The sequence below is a fragment of the Nipponia nippon genome, unplaced genomic scaffold (assembly GCF_047370975.1).
Source record: "Nipponia nippon isolate SJK-2023a ecotype South Korea unplaced genomic scaffold, ASM4737097v1 scaffold_7, whole genome shotgun sequence".
NCBI classification, from domain to species: domain Eukaryota; kingdom Metazoa; phylum Chordata; class Aves; order Pelecaniformes; family Threskiornithidae; genus Nipponia; species Nipponia nippon.
Genome location: NW_028262391.1, coordinates 15290549 through 15312634, shown reverse-complemented (window position 1 = coordinate 15312634; position 22086 = coordinate 15290549). Strand labels below are relative to the sequence as shown.

General features: G+C 39.1%; 1 protein-coding gene across 6 annotated transcripts in view; it reads left to right on the top strand.

Annotated features, from left to right (window-relative positions):
• Positions 1 to 22086, top strand: part of ACAP2 (ArfGAP with coiled-coil, ankyrin repeat and PH domains 2) — a 72950-nt gene that overhangs the window by 10655 nt on the left and 40209 nt on the right. For all 6 annotated transcript variants that reach the window (XM_087738921.1, XM_087738919.1, XM_009468466.2 and 3 more), the window contains exons 2-7: positions 9899 to 9956; positions 13150 to 13269; positions 14470 to 14523; positions 18254 to 18312; positions 18818 to 19001; positions 21263 to 21307. In XM_087738921.1, the coding sequence (XP_087595047.1) occupies positions 9899 to 9956; positions 13150 to 13269; positions 14470 to 14523; positions 18254 to 18312; positions 18818 to 19001; positions 21263 to 21307 (520 nt within the window). The remainder of the gene's footprint in view (positions 1 to 9898; positions 9957 to 13149; positions 13270 to 14469; positions 14524 to 18253; positions 18313 to 18817; positions 19002 to 21262; positions 21308 to 22086) is intronic.

Genomic DNA, 22086 nt, shown 5'->3' with positions numbered 1-22086 from the left:
GTTTCTTTGCAGTATGAGGGAAAACAAAACTCCACAATAAAACTATTAATTTACATGTAAAATACACTTATGGTAACTGAGTGTGAGATACATGTATGTGTATATACCTAATAGCTAAACAAAGAATTCAAGTTCTGAATTTGTCTATTGCAACAAGGCTGCAACTTCCCCTCTGACTGTCAGATAGAGCATTCTGATTTTGCCAAAGTGTATTACCAAAATATTCAGCTTCTGAAATGGACAAAAAGGGTAAATACTTGCTGAGGACTCTCTTCATAGCAAATCTGAAACTTTCCTCTGGTTTTAGTAAAGAAGATCCACCTGATGTAAGTGGAATTGTAGAGAGCTAATGGTCCTTAGCTCTTCTGAAACACGGTGAGCTCTTACTATAAAGGCTTTGCCATCTTATGGTGGTTTGGACACAACAGTACTTTTCTAACTGTAGTAGGTATAAGTTAGCAGCTAAGGAAATTACAAAAAGAAAGGGACAGATATTGCCTTGTTTTTCTGAAATCAGAGCAAACAGAAGACCCATATCAAGATTATACGGTATCTGTAAAGAGTGTTCTTTGATTAATTACAGAGTACTCTGATCTCCAGTTGCCTCTACTTTATAGGATGTTTTCTGTACAGGTGGCTGTCTTACTGTATCAGTTTTGAACATACTGATACTGAGAATCCTATACTGGGGGAATCTAGTGATATTTACTCTTTCTGTTTTTCAGGCACTGCTAACCCTGTCTTTTGTATTGGCTGCATTTGAGGTACATAAGGGGTATCTTTCCAAATCAGGGATTAATTTCTTCATTCGTCCTCAGGTTGTTATTACTTAGAGCTGTTAAAAGAGAAGTTGACATGACTGCTTAGCATCTGACTAGGAACTCCAGATCTTGCGGCTAATAGGGCGTAGTGTTTGGATGGAGGGATGTCCTATCTTGTATCCTTTGCAGTTGGTTGCTTGATGGCTATATTTATTATTCCACTTCCTGACCTTACTACATATTTGAGTCTTCAAATGTTGAAATCCTTCATTCCTTCTGCTGTTTCTGTGCTCCTGGGTAGTTGCTGAGATTTAAAAGATTAAAGCAGCCCGGTGATGTTTGCAAGTTTTCAGCAACAAGAAGTTTCTGTGCAGCACCATCAGCTTCTTGAGCTTGTTTCTGCTGCCCTTTTTTTGTTGCAACATCTTGATACTATATTCCTACTTTATCTGATAGTAAGGCCTCCTAAAAAGCTTTTGACTCATTCTTGAGATGTTGGAATTACTAGTCAAAGTTCTGCAGGGCGGGTATTGTGGTGTGTTGCATTCTTATCTGCGTTTGCTTACGTTTAACAATGTAATCAGCTTCTTGTCTGTGATGCTTTCATGGTCACCATTGTCTCCCCATCTTGTTAACAGCTGTCCCATAATGAACAACACATTTAAGTTGAAAGATGAAGAGAATCCTGCTTATCAGAATCTTTGTGGAAGAAAAAGGTTGCTGATTTCCTACTTAGGCTTACTATCTATCAGGCTCTCCTCAGGTAAAAAAGCTTAGGGGAAAAATACTGGGCAAAACTATTAAGAAAACAACACTGTTGGGCATTTCTGGCAATTTACTGCGAAAGAGTAATGAGAGAAAAAGCTTGAGAGTTTAGGGGCAGCAGGTAGCACAGATGTCCTTACAGACTGTGTATGATACATTAAATGCTGCTGCAAGTTTAGTGGTAATCACTTTGACTTTCAGCCTTGTATATTAAGTGCAATAGAACTTGTTCCTTTTTGAAGACTGACTTGTTTATAATGTTCATTATCTCTTGAGCCGTGTGTAGTCTCGCAATAAAAAACAAATAAAGTGAAGCATGCATCTTGAAGGGATTTGTCCTGTTTCTTTCTTTGTTATATCAAAGGCCATATGAATTACTGAGGACGAACTAAACTTTGTAGGTGAAGATGACCTTAAAAACTGGTACCTACAAGCAGACTTTTGCTTTAATGCTTAAGTGAATTCAGTAAATACCATTGTCTTATTTAATTTGATTATTTTGTAAGAGGAGAAGTCTGACTTGGGAGAAATAGAAGAATGGTTCCTCTAATATTGAGGACTTGATTCTTGTTTATTTTCTCTGGGGAGATTTGAAACGTGGATAGTGCTTGCTATGGACCTGAGAAAACTTGGTTTGTTGATAATCTTCAGATCAGGAAATGCATTTCCGTATTTCAATCCACCAAGCTCATAGAAAACTTCTAGGATTTCGGGGTGGGGTTAAATAGAACGTCACATTTCTGATTCAAAGTGCTACTGTTCATGTTGTGAAGCCTTTCCAAGCTATTGATAAAACGTTTTGTGGCAATGACTGAAGAATTAATTGTGTAAGGACTACTAGCATGACTGAGGAAGTTTATCTCGGCCTGTCAGGGAGCATTCATCATCTGTTCCTCAGCGTGGAGGGGCTCTGTGCCAGCAGGGAAAAATGTCTGCAGTGCCAAACTGCAGAGGACTTCAGTGGGTTCTGTGACAGGCTGCAACAGTGTTCTTTCTTCAGACCATATTAATGATTATGACACATCTCATAAGTTATAAAACTCTTCTTGTATGTATCCGTGCTGTTATCCAAGGTTGTTAGGCCTTATTGTTCAGTGTATGACTTCTTTGTCCCTCAATATGTCATGTTTCTTTTTTAATCTGTGGTTGTCTGATGCCATTATACATGTACCAAATGTATTACTTGTTAGCATGTTGGTTAAGATGCCTCTAGATACCTTTTTATAGCTAACTATAGATAAAGGAAATCAAGTCAAGTACACAATGATGGAGGGAACAGTTGATATGCTAGAGGGTAGGTCTGCCATTCAGAAGGACCTCAGCAAGGTAGAGGAAAGCACTGGTAGAAAGCTCCTGAAGTTTAACCAGCACAAATGTGAAGACTTCCTCTGAAGAGGAACAACCCCATGCAGCTGTGCTGGCAGACCGGGACCTCTGCGTCCTGGTGAACAGCAAATGGACCATCAGTCAACAGCGTGCCTGTGCGGCAGTGAAAACTGGCGGTGTATTAGGCTGCATTAGCAAGAGCATAGTGGGCAAGTTGAGGGAAGAGATGATTACCCTGTATTTAGCTGTCATGAGGCTCAGTCTGGAGTGTTACGACCAATTTGGGATCCTGCTGGTAAAAGAAAGATATTACCACAATGAAGGATGTGCAGCTAAAGGCAACTGGAATGGAGTACGTGGAATTCAAGGAGAGGATGAAGGCTGTGGCCTTCTTCAGGCTAAGAAGGCTCATGGAGGATCTAATTGCTGTCTTCAGTTACCCAGTAGATTACAGAGTTCAGGTAATAGGTATAGGTGTGGGTTTTGTTTTTAGGTGCACAGTAGAAAGAGATGATGATTAAAAGGTGCAGCAATGCAAATGACATGCATTGAGGGTTAAGCACGGGAACAGGTCGCCCAGAAAGGTTGTGTTACTTCCATCCTCCGTTCTCATTCAAAGTGGAGAGGATCAGGAGTTTTGGTTACAAAGGAGTTACAACTTGGTTTGGGTGGAACAGCATCATCAAATTATTGCCTTTTTAGTGTTTTTGCCATAGCTGTGTTATGTTACAGCCTCTTGTAGGTGAAATGTCTGTTGATCCTTGGGGTTTTTAGCAGAGAGGGCAGATGGGGTATGGCAGCTTGAAACGTATCTCCAGTAGAACTGACTGTTTACTTGTTTGGTACAGTATTGCTATTTTGTCTTTTCTGTGACATTCACAACAGATTTCTATTGGGAGGACTTTGCTGTCAACACTGTATTTTTCTGTACAGTGGCATTAGTCATGGTGTTGTGTGTGTTCTCCCAGCTTGATTTTACCCTCAGCAATTAGTCCGTGTCTGTTTCTAAACTAATCTGTAAGTAGTTCCTTAGCATCTGGAGTGTGATACCAAGGTGCAACTGCTATGTGTGTGTGGAGGGAGAGAGCAAGCGGACCAATTAGGTGAGAAAGTGTGGTATCTTGTGTGGTATAGCTGCATTTTAATTTGCCTTTACATCATACTTACAGTTTGTAGTCCATCCTCTGATTAATGTCTACTGACCTTTTATAAGAAACTTGGTGACTGATTTACTCCTGTTTCCCTCTGTCACTGAGGATGCTGAATACAGTCACTGTTAGGAGTGGTCCATAAGCAACTCCATTACTGATTTTGTTTCAGTCTGATAATTGGGATCAAAAGGATTAGACGTCACTATCTTGCTGGCCTTTTCATCTGAATCTGGGCAGCACAGGTTGAAACCTAAGTCTAGTATCACATAAAGCTATAGCATCAGTGCTTGGTAATTTTGATATAGTTTGATTTTGGCACACGTCTACAACTGTGATACCACTGTGGGATGCACAGATAGCTTGCAGCTAATCTCTACTAGTGTCTGTATTGGGTTTGTATTGAACGTGAGAGTTAGAATGATCAATTGCTTTTACTTTAGCCAGTTATGAACTAGCTTTGGCCCTTGCAATTAGTGAGCTGTACATATCTTTAACTGCTTTTCAGTTTTCCTAACGTCCTTAAAGTTTAAAATGAAACGCGATTGAAGAGGACAAAGGGGAGTTAATGACAGTACCGTTTGCTTGTTGGTTCATGTTCAGTGTTCTCGGTCCCTCTGAGGCTGAATTGCTCTCCACTGGCAGTGGAGCATAGTAATGCTTCTTTATTTACTCTTCTGATACACAGCTGGTCTCATGAAATTATACTGCAGTAAATGAAAGAAAATGTGAACGTAGTCATACTTGAATATGTGTACTCAAATACTTTGATTTAGCTATTGATAATTTGTGGCTAGTCTTGCACGTCAACTTTATACCATTGAACTGTAGTGGATGTTAGTTGAAAGGACGTCATCTGCAATGAAGTCAAAGTTGTGCATTAAAGGGGCTCTTCTGCATAGAATATGTGCAAGTAGGAGAGCGGTGTCTTTCCAAGACTTGAAGACAAGACTTTAGCAGTAATATTATTGAAACTGTGATGGTGAGAATCTGTTATTCCCATTTTATGAGTCCAAATACATTAATATATTCAAAAGTCCCCGTCGGAATAGGAGTTTATTTTGTGTACTTGTTCCTGTTTTTCTGAAAGTATATTCAAGAGCTGAATCTAAGATTTAGGCTTTAAACTTTCCTCAATTAAAATAAAAAAAAAATAATCCCAAACTACAGTAAAATACTTTATTAATGGGCTTTCATTCTTTTGAATATTTTTTATAGTGGGATGTGCTAATTCTAGAATTAACAATAATTAATTGTTAATTATCCATAACACCTCTGACTTCTCCAATTGGTTGTTTGTCAGCAGCTAATTTATAATGACTGCTGATTCCAGCCTCCTGACTTTCAGGAGCGCAGTCTGAAAATGCAGGTTAGAACATGACAAATGAGCGAAAGGGTAAAGGCAGGATGTGGCTTTGATGGCAGTTAGATATCGTTTGAAGAACAGCTGACTTTAAAAGCATTGACCATTTGCATCTATGACACTGTAAGAGTAAACAGGCCAAGCAGACGCTTGTCTATGGCCACAGTGCAGTTGGCATTACAGTCAGCAGTGTGTAGTGGTTTAGTCCAGACTAAGTTATTTCCTTAGTACGTGTCTGCAGCTCGTGGCCTAAAAGTGACCGATTCTCTTCCTAGAGGAGAGTTTAGCTTTCTGTTTGGTTCCTGGGATTCTTGGAGTCCCATAGTACCTTAACCTGGAAGCAAGTCTTTCCCTGGTCACTTAAGGGGAGTGCTGTGATGGACACCAGAGAGTTCATCTTTCCTTCTGTATGCTGGGCTAGGTAACTGGTGACATCGGAATCATAGAACAGAATCATAGAATCGTTCAGGTTGGAAAAGACCTTTAAGATCATCAAGTCTACCACTAAACCATGTCCCTAAGCACTGCATTTACATGTCTTTCAAGTACCCTCAGGGATGAGGACTCAACCACTTCCCTGGGCAGCCTGGTCCAATGCTTGACAACCATTTTGGTGAAGACATTTTTCCTAATATCCAACCTAAACCTCCCCTGGCGCAGCTTGAGGCAGTTTCCTCTCATCCTATCGCTTGTTACTAGGGAGAAGAGACCGACCCCCACCTCGCTACAACCTCCTTTCAGGTAGTTATAGAGAGCAATAAGGTCTCCCCTCAGCCTCCTCTTCTCCAGGCTAAACAACCCCAGCTCCCTCAGCCACTCCTCATAAGACTTGTGCTCTAGACCCTTCACCAGCCTCGTTGCCCTCCTTTGGACACGCTCCAGCACTTCGATGTCCTTCTTGTAGTGAGGGGCCCAAAACTGAACACAGTATTCAAGGTGGCGGCCTCACCAGTGCCGAGTACAGGGGGACAGTCACCTCCCTAGTCCTGCTGGCTATGCTATTTCTGATACAAGCCAGGATGCTGTTGGCCTTCTTGGCCACCTGAGCACACTGCTGGCTCATGTTTAGGCAGCTGTCAACCAACAGCCCCAGGTCCTTTTCCGCTGGGCAGCTCTCCAGCCACTCCTTCCCAAGCCTGTAGCGTTGCATGGGGTGGTTGTGACCCAAGTGCAGGACCCAGCACTGAGCCTTGTTGAACCTCATACAGTTGGCCCCGGCCCAATGATCCAGCCTGTCCAGGTCCCTGTGTAGGGTCTTCCTACCCTCCAGCAGATCAATGCTCCTGCCCAACTTGGCGTCATCTGCAAACTTACTGAGGGTGTACTTGATCCCCTCGTCCAAATCATTGATAAAGGTATTAAAGAGAACTGGATAAAGATATTAAGCGGAACATTATCCTCACTTAAAAAGGTTGCTAAGTCAGGTCTTGCGTTTTCTTCCATCATCTCCTGTATTCCTCCTGCATTGCAGATGCGGCTGTGCAGGAAGCTGTATCTAGCAAACTGAACTGTGTTTTGGGAGGGGGGAGTGGAGGAGAGGAGGAACAGCAGAGGAGAGAAACACATTCCTGAGAGTCCTCGTTACGGAGCATGAAGAGTATGGGAGACTGCTCATTTGTAAAAGTTGTCCTCCACCCTGAGGCAGCTGTTCTGGTTTTGTGCGTTGCCATGCAGTGTTTGAACATCTCGGGAAGCCACAGATGTTTGACTTGGAATCATATACTGAGGCAGATTTGATCCTTATTCCTAATGCCAGAGCGTTCTGGCTAAGATTACCCTGACGCAAACCCTGCTCCCAGCTCCCACTTCACTAAGGAGCAACACTTTTGGTACGTGTCGGGTCTGGCACTTGGTCCTCAGCTGTTCTATGACCGCTTCCTGTGTTTATAGATGGAGATTGGGTCTTGGCTGTGGACGTGAGGTTTACTCGGAATTACGACAGTTTTCTGTGAACTTTTAAGTATTTCCTGACACAGATGTTTTAGAGATGCACCTTTGTGGTTTCAAAAAGTATTAAATTAAGAAAAACAAGGATAGCATTAACATAGCACAGCTCAGATCAGCTGTTCTTAATGTGTTCCCTAACCCAGTATGAAAACAATTTTTGTGACTAGATAGTGTTAATACATTGTTAGATATATGTATCAGTATTCTCTTCATCTGAGTGCATCCTCTCCATTGTTTTTGTGCTTGTAATCCAGTGTTGGTCTAACACTGTTGACTATGTTTGTATGAGAAAGTTTTCTACTAGTTTTTGTGTGATGGAACCAGTGAAAGTAGCCAGTTCTATGCAAAGGAGGAGTTGAAACGGGGTTTGGCTGGAACCTAACAGCTGTTTGATCCATAGCCAGCTGTAGGGCCCAGATGTACCTTCCCTCCATCATGTGGTGGTGGTGGGAAATAGCCCGGAGTACCAGCCTGGTGCTTCGGGGGCCTGTGGTGGTTCACAGATCTGCAGTAAATCAGGTGGTGGCGGGGCTGTATGTTTCCCTTCTCCCATGATATCTTTCTGCTTTGCTTTATACTTCTTTCTTGACCTTCCCCTCATCTATTCAGTCCTTTGATGTTCTGTTGTTACTTCTCTTTCAGTTGAACTTATTCTGTCTTAAAATTTTCCCCTTGGAATAGAGCTTTAATTACTGAGCAGACGTGTTGTCTTCATTCTGCCTGCTCTAACTGCCTTTATCTCTCTTCTTCATCTTGCATCTTAGACTTTTTAGCTCATTAAGTCCCGTGGAGCTAGAACTGTTTGCTAGTTAACGATACTAAAAAAAAAAAAAAAAATCTTATCAGATCTTGCTGCAGTTCTGTAAACAAGCTACTTAATCATGCTTTTATGTTAATGCCAAAGAAACAAATAAAAATTGGTTGCACTGTGATTATAAACAAATGAATACAAAATTGCAGTCTAAATATTGAGATGCTTTTCCTTCCTTTGTGTTGGTTTTTTTTTTTCCTCCGTAATGCTCTCTGAAACAAGGTTTAACTCTAGAGACTTAATGAAAGTTAATAATTTATGGAAGAAAATAAAGTAAAAGAGAAATTGATGTTGCCTGAAGTCCTTTATGGTCTGAAGCTAGAGAAGAGGCAGAAGCCAAAATGTAACTGCGCAGGAATGTGCTTAGATATAAAACCTAGGATGTAACTGTGGGAATGCCTTTAGATACAAAAAGTGGAATGCAACTGTGTTAGCGAAATCCGCAAAAAGCTGGGAATGTCATGCTCAATGTTTGAGAACTGCAGGCAATTGGCAGTGTTTTTCAGAACTATTCTTGTAAAAACTGCTTTTCCTCAGTTTGGAGCCTGATCCAGTCTTTTTTTTTTTTTTTTTGTTCTTGGCTTGAACTCATGTGAACTAGAAGGGAATTAGCAAGAGACAGTAAAGCTGTGGTTCTGTGTGCTCTCTCCTCAGTGGTAAAGCTGGCTTAAGAAATTCCTGTTCCAAATCGTACTTCCTTGCCTGTCTCACTTTTTCCAGGAAGAGTTTTTTTTGTAGGAGTGCAATGTCAAATGTATCTGATCCAAATTTCCAAAAAGCATTACAGAAAACTTCCTATTATACTTTTTTTTTTCCCCAAGGCGCAATACTACGGGTGAACAGTGTGGCTCCGTGAACAGTTACGCTGGAATGGCCGAAAGAATGAGGCACCCTGTGGTGGGAGCAAGGGATGGGAATACAGCTGTTCCTACCAACCTCTGTGTAATATGAAATCCCAGCCTTGCTGAATAGATTTTTGTAGTGTAGCATTCGTTGCCAAAAATTAGTACATTCAAGCTCTCAAGGCAATAGCCTGATGAAACAGCAATGTTCATGAACTCTCTGAACAAAGTGTCATCCTTTCTCGGTCTTCTCCTATTTTTTCAGGTAGCAATAAGCAAGGAAGGATGTGTCAAAGGAGGCATCAGCTCTCAAGCAAAAAAAGTTATGCTTTAGAAATGCTTCATGAAAGCAACTTTTACTGGCAGGTAAAATTTGACTGAGCTGAAAGTTGCAACCAGTCTAGACTAGAGGCAAATGATAGAAACAAGTGTGCCATCTGAACTTACTGCTAAGTCAGTTGACTCATGACAAATGCGCTATTTTTCATAATCTCATTGCAAGGTCATTCATTACATAGCTATGAGTTTGTAGGTTTGCAGGTTTGAGCCAGGAGAGTCACCAAAAGAATTGACTAAGAAATTTCACTCAGACTGAGTTTCTTTCCTTTGTTATTACCTTCAAACATAGAGACTACTGTCTATACAAGAATAGAGGAAACCTGTTTCAATGTGACAAACATTAGGATTAATAAAATTTCATCTCAAATCTTTTACTAAGCTATATGTTTTATCAGTGATGTAGTTTTTCTTCTTTTTACTGTCAAATTTTCTGCAATTCTTGTGATTCTCTAAAATCCATGCTGTTTTATAGTTGAAATTCAAGTGGATCTGTGGTGGCTACAGATGGGTTAAATTAACATGTCCCTGCCCCTTCCCCCCTGTCCCAGAGTATTTTTGTGTAAAGTTTTACAGGAAAACTTTTTTTAACCATGCAGGGCAGCTTTAGAAGAAGTAGAAGGAGATGTGACAGAACTGGAACTGAAACTTGACAAGGTAAGCTTTTTAATTCAACAATGTATGTTCTGAAAAGTGTAAAAAGATGTGTTTAGGCTTTGTTTTAAAGTTCATAGCTGGGAAGCGGCAGTGGCCGCCGAACAAGTGTTCTGCTCTTGGAGAGGGAACGGATCTGGGTCGAGTGCGCAGCTGGGCCCCAGAGACCCAAGCCTGAGTAACAGCAGCAGCAGCCGCCAGTGTGAACTCGCTCTCTCCCCCAGCCGAGGGTTTGGATTGTGCAGTGCCCTCCTGCCCCTGTGGCCCCCTTGCACTCATGTGACTCAGCCCCACAGCGGGGGCCGCATGCAGAGTAATTCAGCTTTCCTGTGAGTTAAAAGCCAGGGGTTGGCCATCCCTGCATTGAGAGCTTATGATTTATGACAACTGCACACTGTGAGGACATCTGGATACTCTTTGTAGAGATTTAAAGTCCATGTTTTCTGTCTTTGGTAGTCTGCGGCACAGTCGCAGCAGGATAGGTATATATATCCTTCACTTTCGTCTGGAGGACTTAACTACTGTAAAATTCATCTTCCTTTTTGTCATGCTTCACGCATGTACGTAAAAGGTTATATGTAGCATCTTTTCAGTGTCTTGCAAGCCATTTATTGGTTTCCTGACCAGTAGTATTTGGAGGCTTTTTTTCTTTCTTTGCTAGTATTTTGAGGGTGGCTTATTTTTGTTTTACATCTGTAGAAAGTCTCCTTTCCTTAGCATTTTATGCTGAATATTTAGATATTTTTTTGCCTGTATTTTAATGTGGCAGGCAGATCATTTGTTCACCTCCTTAGCTACTTTTTGAATATGAACTTTTGTTCCTGCAGCTGCGAGTTGGCTGCAGAAAGATAGACACAAATAAAGTCAGTGTCAAGTGTAGTATTAAGTCTGAAGACTTTTTGTTGCTTCTTGTAATAATATTTCTAGCTTTTGTAGTTAATAACGTAATCATTTGCTCTTTCAAAATAAATTTAAGGTACTTAATTTTGATTTGGTGTGAATTTTGGTGAAACTGATGGGTATAAGACACGTTTTTACTGTAGAGGTGATAAATCTGTTTTGGTAGATTAAACCATCTAAGTATTTAAAGGATCTGAAAAATGTGTCTTGGAAGTTTGTGTTTTCCACCAGTCTAAAAGGGTCATTTCTGGGGAAAAGAATTTTCAAATCCCTTAAGGGGCATTATTCAGGGCCTTGCCCCCAGCCTCTTGCAGGAGGCCAGTGCCAAATATACCATTCTGTCATGTAAAACCTATAATTGTAGTATTACACTTTGCCCTGAGACAGTATCCTAGTACTTAAACCCATTGTAATGTGAAGTGTAAGTGATCTAGTATAATGCTTAAGTTGAAAGCCAAGCTGCTTGTGTGAACTGAAGTAACTATGGCCTGAGGGTAATGATTTGTCTAGGCTTGGTTGGTAACTTGTTCTGCTCAGTTATTCATACTAAATTTAGTTTTATTGTCCCACAACTGTCACTTTGGGCTACGTTATCTGCATTTTTTTCTCCTCTGGAAGAAACAGCGCTGGGTTCAGGATTGTGAACCATAAGCAAAAGTGGAAGAAAAAAAGGGTCATGTTGGTAGTGATTTTTCTGTCCGTTGTTCAAGCAACTTGGCCATTCATCAGAATGTGGGAGATGATACTCGGATTTCTTTTTTTTTTTTTTTTTTCTAAAAGGATCTGAGCCAACATAAAAATGACTGGGTAAATAAGGCAGGAAGGTCACTTGGGTGGTTTCCTTGCTGTAACATAGGATCAAATATTTTTATTATGTTCTTCATGAAAATTTGTCTAACATCCTTGAAAAATCCTTCAGAGATGAAGGTTCAATCTTCTGATTTTATTCTCGGTTTGGTTTAGGGTGGGGGAACTCGATTATAATATGCCTTCTTTTCCTGGTTTCAGCTGGGGTAGAGCTAATTTTCTTTCTAGTAGCTGGTATAGTGCTGTGTTTTGGATTTAGTATGAGAATAATGTTGATAACTCATGTTTTAGTTGTTGCTAAGTAGTGCTTACACTAGTCAAGGACTTTTCAGCTTCCCATGCTCTACTGACTGAGAAGGCTGGAGATGCACAAGAAGCTGGGAGGGGCACAGTCGGGACAGCTGACCCAAACTGGCCAAAGGGATATTCCATACCGTATGATGTCATGCTCAGTATATAAACTGGGGGAAAGCTGGCCTGGGGGCTTGGGAACTGGCTGGGCATCAGTCAGCGGGTGGTGAGCAATTGCATCGTGCATCACTTATTTTGTGTACTTTTTTATTATTATTATCTCTTCCTTTTCTGTCCTATTAAACTGTCTTTATCTCAACCGACAAATCTTACTTTTACTTTTTTTCCACTGATTCTCTCCCCCAGCCCACTGGGGTGGGGGGATGGACGACAGTGAGCAAACAGCTGTGTGGTGTTCAGCTGCCTGCCAGGTTAAACCATGACACTTCTCTCAAGAGAGCATCTTAGTGATCGCACTAATCATTCCTTCATTCATTAATGTCCCAGTGCATAAATGGTTCAAAAAGTGGGAAAATATCCATCACAAGATACTGATGGCCTTCATACCAGACTCTGCAGTACCGTGATAGCTAAGGTGCTGACCTAAGCAGTCAGTGGTAGGGATGGAAACCCATCAGAGAAAGACTAGTCTGTTGTATGAGTGAAAACATGATTGATTTCGCCTTCTGGGATGTAACCATCTCTCTTCAGTTGTGCTTTGTGCAGATAGCCTTTTGCTTTCCTGCGCTTGTATTCTGAGCGTCTCAGGATGAAACCATCAGTGTGGGTTTCTTTTGGGACTTTTTGGCTCAGAAACCACAAAACACTTACAATTTGCTTGGATTCTAACCAATTATGTTTTAATTGCTGGGCTTTTTGCCCTCATACAGCCCTCTCTCGAAATATGTGCAAAATCTCAGTTAACAATAAAACAAAAATAATTTTAAAAAATTTATAAAGAGTAGTAACCTTTTCAATGGCATGTCTGTTGACCTAGAGTGGTATTTTTATAGCTATCACTATGCAATAGAAAGCTTTTCATGGAATATGGGCCTCTAAATTTAGCATTTAACTTTTGAAATCTTTGTGTCTTAGACTTAAGTAAGCTCAGGGTGTTTCATGTTTATATGGTAGTATTTAAAAAAAAAAAAAAACGCACACAAAAAACTGCCACTTTGTCATTTTTTCCTCTTCTTAGCTGGTGAAGCTTTGCATTTCAATGATTGATACTGGGAAAGCATTCTGTACAGCCAACAAGCAGTTCATGAATGGAATTCGAGACCTTGCACAATATTCCTGTAGAGATGTGTTGGTTGAGGTAAGTTCTTTGAGGTGAAAATGGAAGGAGAAAAGCATGACTTATAAAGGATAAAATGTAACAGTTGGCAAGGGAAGTAGTTGCAAGTAGTAGTTGAAGCAAAGGTTTTCCAAGTTCCAGAAAATACGTATTAGGTTAGGAATAGTCATCTTGAGAGGAGTGGAGAAAGTCAGGTTGAAGCTATGAAGAGCTGCCCTGTTTACTTTGCTAAGTAAAGGGGGTTCTAGTCATGAGATCCAAACAGCAGGTTCTCTGCAACTAAATTCCCTGAGTTGATCTCTTGGGTCCTGGAACTGGCACTCTCTAATACATAGGACTTTGAATTTTCAAATGTACAGAGCCCACTTTAACGGTGTAACCTGAGCCCGAGATCTTGTTAGGCTAATTTGGAACACCTAATATTTCCTGTCTATGTTACTTTGAAATGAGGTATGAAATGGTGTAATATGCAGGTAAAATTATGTGCACATCTCTGCATATCGTCTATATTTAATGCGTGTTATGTAATATAACATCAATTGCATATATGCATCTTTGCACACTAGTTGAAATAGATAATGCCTGTGAACTTCAATATAGCCTATGTGCAACTGAAACTGTTGTCTGGAAATTAACTTGCTAGAAATGTAGTGCGATGGCAAACTAGGAAAACTTACATTATTAGATTCCAAGTAGTTTTTTGTTACACTTGTTGTGTAAGCAATTATGCAAATATATTAGGGATCATTGTTTTCTGTCTTTGAGACATTGATTCTACAGATTGATGCTGATGTTGCTAAGCATATCAGCTGTGAGGCAGTAGTTCCTATAGTAAATGTGTGTGTACTGATGATTACAACGTTAACCTGTTTTTTGGAGTTAGAGTATTAAACGTTAACAAATGTTAAGTAGTTTAAATATTGTAAACTAATGTATTTAAATTATGTGAAATTCCTGTAGTTTAGTCAACTTAATTCGAATTTTTCCTGCTTTGCTTTAGTTTGGTCCTTTATATATAGGTAGGTAGCAGTAACATTTTTGTTGCTTTAACAGATTTACGTCATGTTCTCCTTCTAGCATAATGGTCTTAGTTTAATAGTCATCCTAAGGAAAATCAGTTCCCAAGTTCTTTACTGAAAAGCTGTAAACCTCTGAAATGTTGCTTTCGTGCTGTGTGTTTGGTAGGGCTTAACTTAAACCACTTTGTTTTTCTCTTTACAGACTAGCTTGACAAAGTTCTCTGACACCTTACAGGAAATGATCAATTATCACAATGTAAGTATTTCTAGCTGAAATGTGGCACTGGTAGTTTATCTCCAGTTATATTTGGTAACAGAATAATGCTAAAGCTTTTCTTGTTGATAGCGTTTGCAAAGTCATGGTTTAAGTGGTATTAAATACCTCCCATTTTACACTTGTAAATATTTATATTTTGTTTATGAAGTATTTATAAATATTCCCTTATCTGCAGATATTTATTGCTTTATTTTTTTGTTTGGAATTTGTAAGCTTTGCTAAAATCCAGTGTTGTAAGACAGTGTAAATACTGGATTGTTTCATCTTTTTTAATCAAACTGATGGGCAGCAGTGACAAACTGTGAGCACATTTCTTTGCTGGACTGAAATAATGATTACCTTTTCCGTAACTTCTGCTTTTTTCCCATCCTTTATAATGCACAAAATGAAGCACCTCTTTGTGTGTGGTTTTCTTTTTGGAAGTATGACAGATTTAGACAAGCATAGAGAAAGGAGAAAATGCTAGGATTTAAGACTAAAGTGATGGTTTTCTTTAGCATGTCAGACTTCATCAGAAAGCTCAGTTTTTCCTGGATTGAAAACTGATTTATTTTTTCTCCTCTATTTAGAGTTTAGTCTTGTATCCTGAAAGCCAAAGGGATGTGTTTGTTCTTCTGTTTTCTTCCTCTTCCCTTGGCCTCTACTGCCTTTCTTTAATTTTCCAGCAAATTGCTGGAAAGCAACTGAAGTGCCTCCAAAGTGCTGAAAATATGCAGAGCACTTAAAATTTATATACTTTTTTTTATACCACTAGGAGTTTAAAATGTAATGAAATACAGAGAATGCAGTTCAAACAGCTTCAGCTGAGGTTAAGTTTGTTAGCATTAACTTAGCTTCCTAAAACTGTCTTATTTGGCATTTTTTTGAAAAAGCATGCTTTTAGAAGGGAAGGGAAACAATGGGAAGCAGGTTAATACTGTTGAGTTGGTTTTCCTTCCATTATATGAGGTGTATATATCTACACCTAATATAATGAAAACTGTGAAGAGGGGAGTAAGTGGACAGTGATGCTTTGATGGTAGAGAGAAGCTAGTGCAAAGGTTCAAAGCAGCAGTAGTGGGAGAAAGTGTTACTTTCATGACAGTGATTTCTGCAGATGAGATTGAGCAGATGAACCCAGTTGGCTGTCCCTGTTTTATACTCTTCCTCACACTTCTTGCTGCTGGTTAACCTCTTAACCTTTGCTATATGGTGTGCTCTTTTTGACACATCTTACCTAGGTCCTGTATTCTTGCTGCTGTTATTGTTCTACATGACTGTGGCTTGCAGTGCTTTTGTAAAATTTGGCACAGCACGACTCTCCCTTTAGGGCTGTTTGAAGGCAGAAAACAAAGAACAAGCTATATTAAAAGAAGATTTCTTTGCAGATTGAAGTAGGACCACTCTGAGTTCTGTCCTGCTTTTTTTTTTCCCCTCCACTTCCTTGCTGTGCTCAAGCATAGTGAGTAGAACAGTGGCTTTTACCAAAAGGCACAAACATAAGAAGTGAGGTATGTTATGGGGTTCTGATGTAGAGCTTTGCCAGACATGTTGTGGTCCTGTGTTGCTTTTTGTGAATCTGCTGAGTTCAGCAGGACTTACTAGCTTGGAGTGTCAGCTCTGTGGTTGACCAAGTTGGCAGGAGAGCCATCATGAGTGAGAAGAAGCTAGAGGAAGAAAGAGGAGAGGCAGGCATCCTCCAGAGGAAGGAGGGAAGGGGTAGGAGATGGTCCCACTGAGATCTGGATGACTGTCAGTTTTCTCATATGAGGCTTTGCTACAAATAAGGCTAGGAACCAGACTAATGCAGCATCTTCTGATTCAGCAGTGGGGGAGTAGCTTTGACAGCTTGTGGCAAATAGCAGCTTTCTTAGACTTGGTTTGGAGTGTGTGAAAGGTAATGTGTTGGAAAGGCTGTAAATCTAGTCGGATCATGGTCTGGGCACTTTCTTCTGTTCTTTTAGTGAAAAAATGTGTCTGAATTTTTCTCCCTAGCACTTTTTTCCTCTTCATTACTGTAAGCAGAATTGCAAGGCTTATATTTCTGGGAGTCCACTAATCAGTTGAGTTTCCATCTGGTTATACTCTTTCTGTATTGATCTCGATTGGTGCACTCCTCAGGCACTGGCAAGCTTAAATGTCAGCAGTGGGAGTAGTCCCAGCATGACTTCCAGCTTGTCAAGAAGTTCTTTATCTATTCAAGTTGTCTGTTTTTCTGGTTTCCCAAAGCAGGAATACAAACCGGATCTTCCATGTGTTACTGTTAGATATAGGACAATTCAGCTTGGAAGGGGCCTCAGGAGATGTCTGGTTCAACTGCCTGCCTAAATCAGGGTCAGCTCTGAGGTTGGAGAAGGTTGCTTAGGGTTTTATCCCACTTGGTCTTGAAAACCTCCAAAAATGGAGACTGGATGGAGGATATAGTACCACTGTTAATGGGTGACTTAAACTCAGTCATGTTTTCCTTTCTTCAGTGTTTCTGGAAAAGAGAAACAAGCTGGTAAGGGTTTTGCTGTCACTACTCGGCACTGCATGGCTTTTCATTCCCAAATTTTGTAAATGGGGAAATTAAGACTGAGAACGTTTAAAGAAAACATTTGTTTGACCTGAAACTTTGAGTTCTTGACTTGCTCCTTCAATAAAATTATTTAATGCTTAAAGATCTTGGAAGACATTCTGTTCAGTTGGGTCAACTACTATTCTATATATTCTTTCACCTCTTTGTTGTGATTGTGCCTTGTATATTCTGTAATGCAGAATGGGAGGTGTAGAGGAGTTGGAAATTAAGGCATCATTTGTGGTCTGCACAGTGATAAGTGGCAAAAGGATTTGTCCCATAGCCATGGACCTGTTCCACTCTGTCCTAAAACTCAGAGGGCAGATGTGAAGCTGAAGGAATGTGCACTTTCATTCCTCAGTTACAATTTCTGGGGTCATAAGAGAAAATACAAGTTGTCTAACGTTCAGGTATGCTTTGGCCTTGGAAATGTAATGAATTTCTCATGCTTTACAATTTGAATGAGTAGATTATATTCTGCTCCTCCCCCTCCCCTCCAGCCTCCCCAAATCATAAGAAGTTTGAGAAGCATGGCTTAGAACAATTAATCTTAGAAAAAGAAGCAGCCATTCTTCTTAGCAGTTCAACAGTGGGTATTTTTTTACAAATGTGTTATGTAAAGGAGATGGTACTAATTACTCATGTATGTTACATTTTCAGCATTAATTTCAGTCTGTGTTTTTTTTGCCAGAAGCTGAGGGCCTGTTCTTTCTATGGTTTCATTTGTCTTAGTTGTTGGTTAAATTGTGAAAGTCTAATAATAAAAAAAATTGTTACTTAACATTCGAAGTTGTTTCTTCAAGGGTCTTTGTGCAGTCATATTCTTGACTGTTTATAATAATCGTAATAAACACGTTCTATGAAAGTGGGCATGTCTTACATTGTCGGGATGAGAGAATAAGATGCCAGGAGCTCTTGTCTCTACTTATAACCACAGTCTTTAAGAAAAGACCAGCAAAAGGTGTTGGGTTTGTGTTATTTTCCTTATTTTATTCCTTACTTATTTTTTATTTATTTCAAAAGTGCTTTTGAGGGGGTTTATATTTTGATATTAGGGACACGTTGGTTTAATAATAATTCTGATCTAATTCTGCATAATAATCATGCGTATGTCTAAAATGAAAAGTTATGAATACCCTTAAGTTATTGACCTACATAATCCTTTTCTTTCAGATCCTGTTTGACCAAACCCAAAGATCAATTAAAGCACAGCTTCAGACTTTCGTTAAAGAGTAAGTTAATTTGCACTTGTAATGGGAAAATTATAGGTAAAATAAAATTTAAAAACATCTGATTTGGCTGGGTTGGTGAAACATCTTTCCTGAAAATTGCCAGCAATAAATTGAAAAGTGTGTATTGAAGCTTGTCAAAAATCACGCCAAATCAGTGAGGCTTTAGATCCAGCTGCAGAAATGTTGAAATAGTATGAATTACTGATCTTAATTACATGTTGTCATTGTCTTAAGCTTAGGGGAAAAAAGTGCTTACCAAAGCTTTTCCCCAGTAAGCATGAGATGCATTTATTTAAATTTCAATTTTGTCCTTTTCTCAGAAGAGAAACACAGAGAAGCTTCTATCATACTTTGTAGGATTTCCATTTGATCCAAGCGTTTATTGAAGAATATGAAAACAAAGAAACTAGCTGTAACAGTCATGAGCATGGTCTGTCTAGTGTATCTTTAAACACTTTTTCATGCTTTGGAATTCATTTGTTATCTATCTTTCCTTTTTCTTTAGCGATATTAGGAAATTTAAAGATGCAAAGAAACAGTTTGAAAAAGTTAGTGAAGAAAAAGAGAATGCTCTAGTAAAAAATGCCCAAGTTCAAAGAAATAAGCAACATGAAGTAGAGGAAGCAACCAATATTTTGACTGCAACACGGAAATGTTTTCGACACATAGCTCTGGATTATGTTCTTCAGGTAAGTGCAAGAATAAAAGTTATTTTTCAAAAAGCTCTGTTACATATAGTTAGAGATCTGTCCTTTAGAAGTTCTTACTGTAAGCTTCTCAGAAGCTGTGGTGATTCAGTGAAAAAGGAAGAACTTTGTCTGCAAGTAATTTCTTTTTTTAATGAAATCTGAGCAAAATTAATTTACTTGATGCATTCTTATTGCTTAATGCTTTGGTATTTGGTGCTGTTGCTGTAATGACACAGTTTAGTTTTCAACTTGAACATTCATTTTGAAAAAACAGTATTTGCCTAATACTTACCTAAATGTATTTTGTGAGTTGGCTATGCTGTAGTTCCTTATGTATTTGAAGTAAAAACTGTAACCTAGCCTAGGAAATACAAAATACCTGAATGATTCTGATATAGGATGTTGACTACTACTGCAGTTTCAGCCATTTGCTTTGGGTTTTATTTAACAAATCCTACTTGTCTAGAAGCCTTGAAGTCTGGCATTGTGCCATAGGGGAAATCAAGAACACAACTACTCTTTTGCTTTTTAGTGCAGATCTCCTATAGAGTGTTGAGAGGTGTTCTTTGTCCTACTACTTTGAATCCTGTGAAATAATAATAAATTTTCTGCTGATACTTACAATTCATCTGTTTCATAGTTACCCACAACTACAGCAGAACAGGATTATTGCGACTCGGATGGTATGAGGGGATGGGGGCTCCTTAATGGGTCTGGGGTTCTTCTATGATCAAACACAGAACAGCCCTTTAAAATTATGTTAGTTTTTTATTGGATGTTATCATCTTGATTTGTGACAGTCCAGTCAGTTATTTAAAGCTTAAACTGTTCTTTGAGTTGCACGTATTACCTGTAAAGTCAAATGGAATCGATTGGATCAGCCCGGGCACCTGCACAGACATGGTGGTCCGTGATCAACACTGAACTCCTGCCTTTTGAACACAAAGGACGAAGTTCATTTTGATGTTTAAAAAGTCATGCAAATTATGTACTACTTGATTATTTGTACTAACATCAAATAGTAGTGGGGGGGGGGGAAGCTGGCAGTCGTTACTATAGGCCAGTTCCTTGTGTGTGCCTTAAACTGCAGATAGCTTGCCTCCTGCAATTCGTATGTTCAAAGTATGAGCAGTTCCTGTGATAAAGATGCATTTAAAGTAACAGGAAAAAGTTTCGGCTTCTCTTAATTAATGTGGGCAAAAAACAAGTTCAGCTTTGGGAATTTTTTCTACTTGGGTGACTCTCTTATTCTGGAAAAGTGACTTCACAACTATGGTCTCTTTGTAGCTATATTGGCTTTAAACTGTATTTCAAAACCTTGCAAGTTGTAGGTTTGTTCTATACAAACAAATCTTAATTATTTTTGCTGCAGAAGGTTTTCCAAAATACTGACAATTTAAGTATAGAAGTACAATCTGGTTTTGATTATAGCTTCAGTAAGTTTATTTCTTTTGCTGGAATTTTAAACTGACATAGAGGTGTTAAATTACAAAATTATGCATGTTTCTCCTGAATGGGGCTTTTAAAGTAAATCTGTAGTTCTGGATGACAACCTTAAAGATTAGGGGACAAAGAGAATAGAGGAACTATAGGTGAATGGGAGAAATCAATTATTTTGTCTATATAACATGAAATTCTTCAAGTTCTAAGGCAATACCACTGGTCAGTAACTTCAGATAGCTTAAAACTGCAAGTATATATGAAAAATTACTTCTTGAGGCTATTATGCTCTTGCTTGTTTCAGAGGCTGGGGCTATATCCCAGGTTTGGGACACTTTAGACAATGTCAGCCTGAGGGGCTGCCCTGTCCTTTCGTCTCCCCTGGCAGGAGGTGGCAGTGGTGCTGAGTGCAGCTTCTTGAAGAAGTTGGTGGGCTGGGTTAGCTCATACTGTCAGAAAGGGTATTTGAAACATGTTGAATTCAATCTCTTGAAAATGGGTACCAATTTTCCTTGCTTGAAAGGTCTATTATATTACTTCTTATGTCTTATAAGTTTTCCCCTTCTAATATAAGCAAGTTGTGACTATCACTGTGAAATTCTGTCTTTGCAAGCTTTTTCTGATTGCATCACTTCAATATCGTGACAAAACTAGCATGCATCTTTTGAAAGTGCTTTGTGAAGTCTGATACTGAGTGATGTTCTTCCAGTGTTTTAAGCTTTGATGTTATTTGGAAGTGATTTGAAGTTTACTTCTGTGGGGAAAATTTGCAAGTAGAATAAAATAAGTTTCTTGTATTTTTTTTTTTCTTTTTCCCCTAGATCAATGTTCTTCAGTCTAAAAGGAGAGCAGAAATCTTAAAATCGGTAAGATATACTTTATTTTCTGTATGGAAGATATTTAAATACATCTGAAATTAAAAATATACCTGCAAAGCAGTGTATTAAAAACTTAGTCCTTTTACCCATCAAAACATCACCAGTACATTTGGCATTTGGTGACAGTCAGTTTGGCCTTTACTATAACTGGGCACAGACGCTTAACTGGTTTTGGCAATCCTTTTGGTTCAGATTTGAACACTTTAAGGTTTTCACTGCTGTTGACTCTTTGGTATGTGTTTCATGGTTAAAATCTAACTTTGTCTGCCAAGAATTCTGCTGTATAGGTCTGCTATATTTATTTATAAACAATAAGTACTTCTTATAGTCTATTCTAAGATGGATTCAGCTCTTTCTACAAAAATGGTATTTCTCCTGTAAATAGCATATTGTAATAGCAAATAAACAATATGCTTTAGTATGGTATCTGCTAAATTAATATACAGCTATATCTGCATGCTAGTTTCTTCTGATTGTATTCCCTTTTCTGCTTCATATTGTCTCTGTAAAAAGTTTACTGAGGTAGAGACTGCTAAAGTAAATGGTACTTTTCTTTCAAAGGTCTGAAGTTGCACTCCCATAATTTCCTTAATTCCTTTAAGTAGCAAAACCTTTAGTTGGATCACAGCTTTATAGCTGCTTGCCATTCTGCTCTGCATCTTCCCAACTTGTTTGGTTTTGTAAGACTGGACAGTCTTCTCAGCTATGTTCATAAAGGTTATGGTTTTGGATCATTAATAAATATATTCTGTAGCCCCTCTTTAATT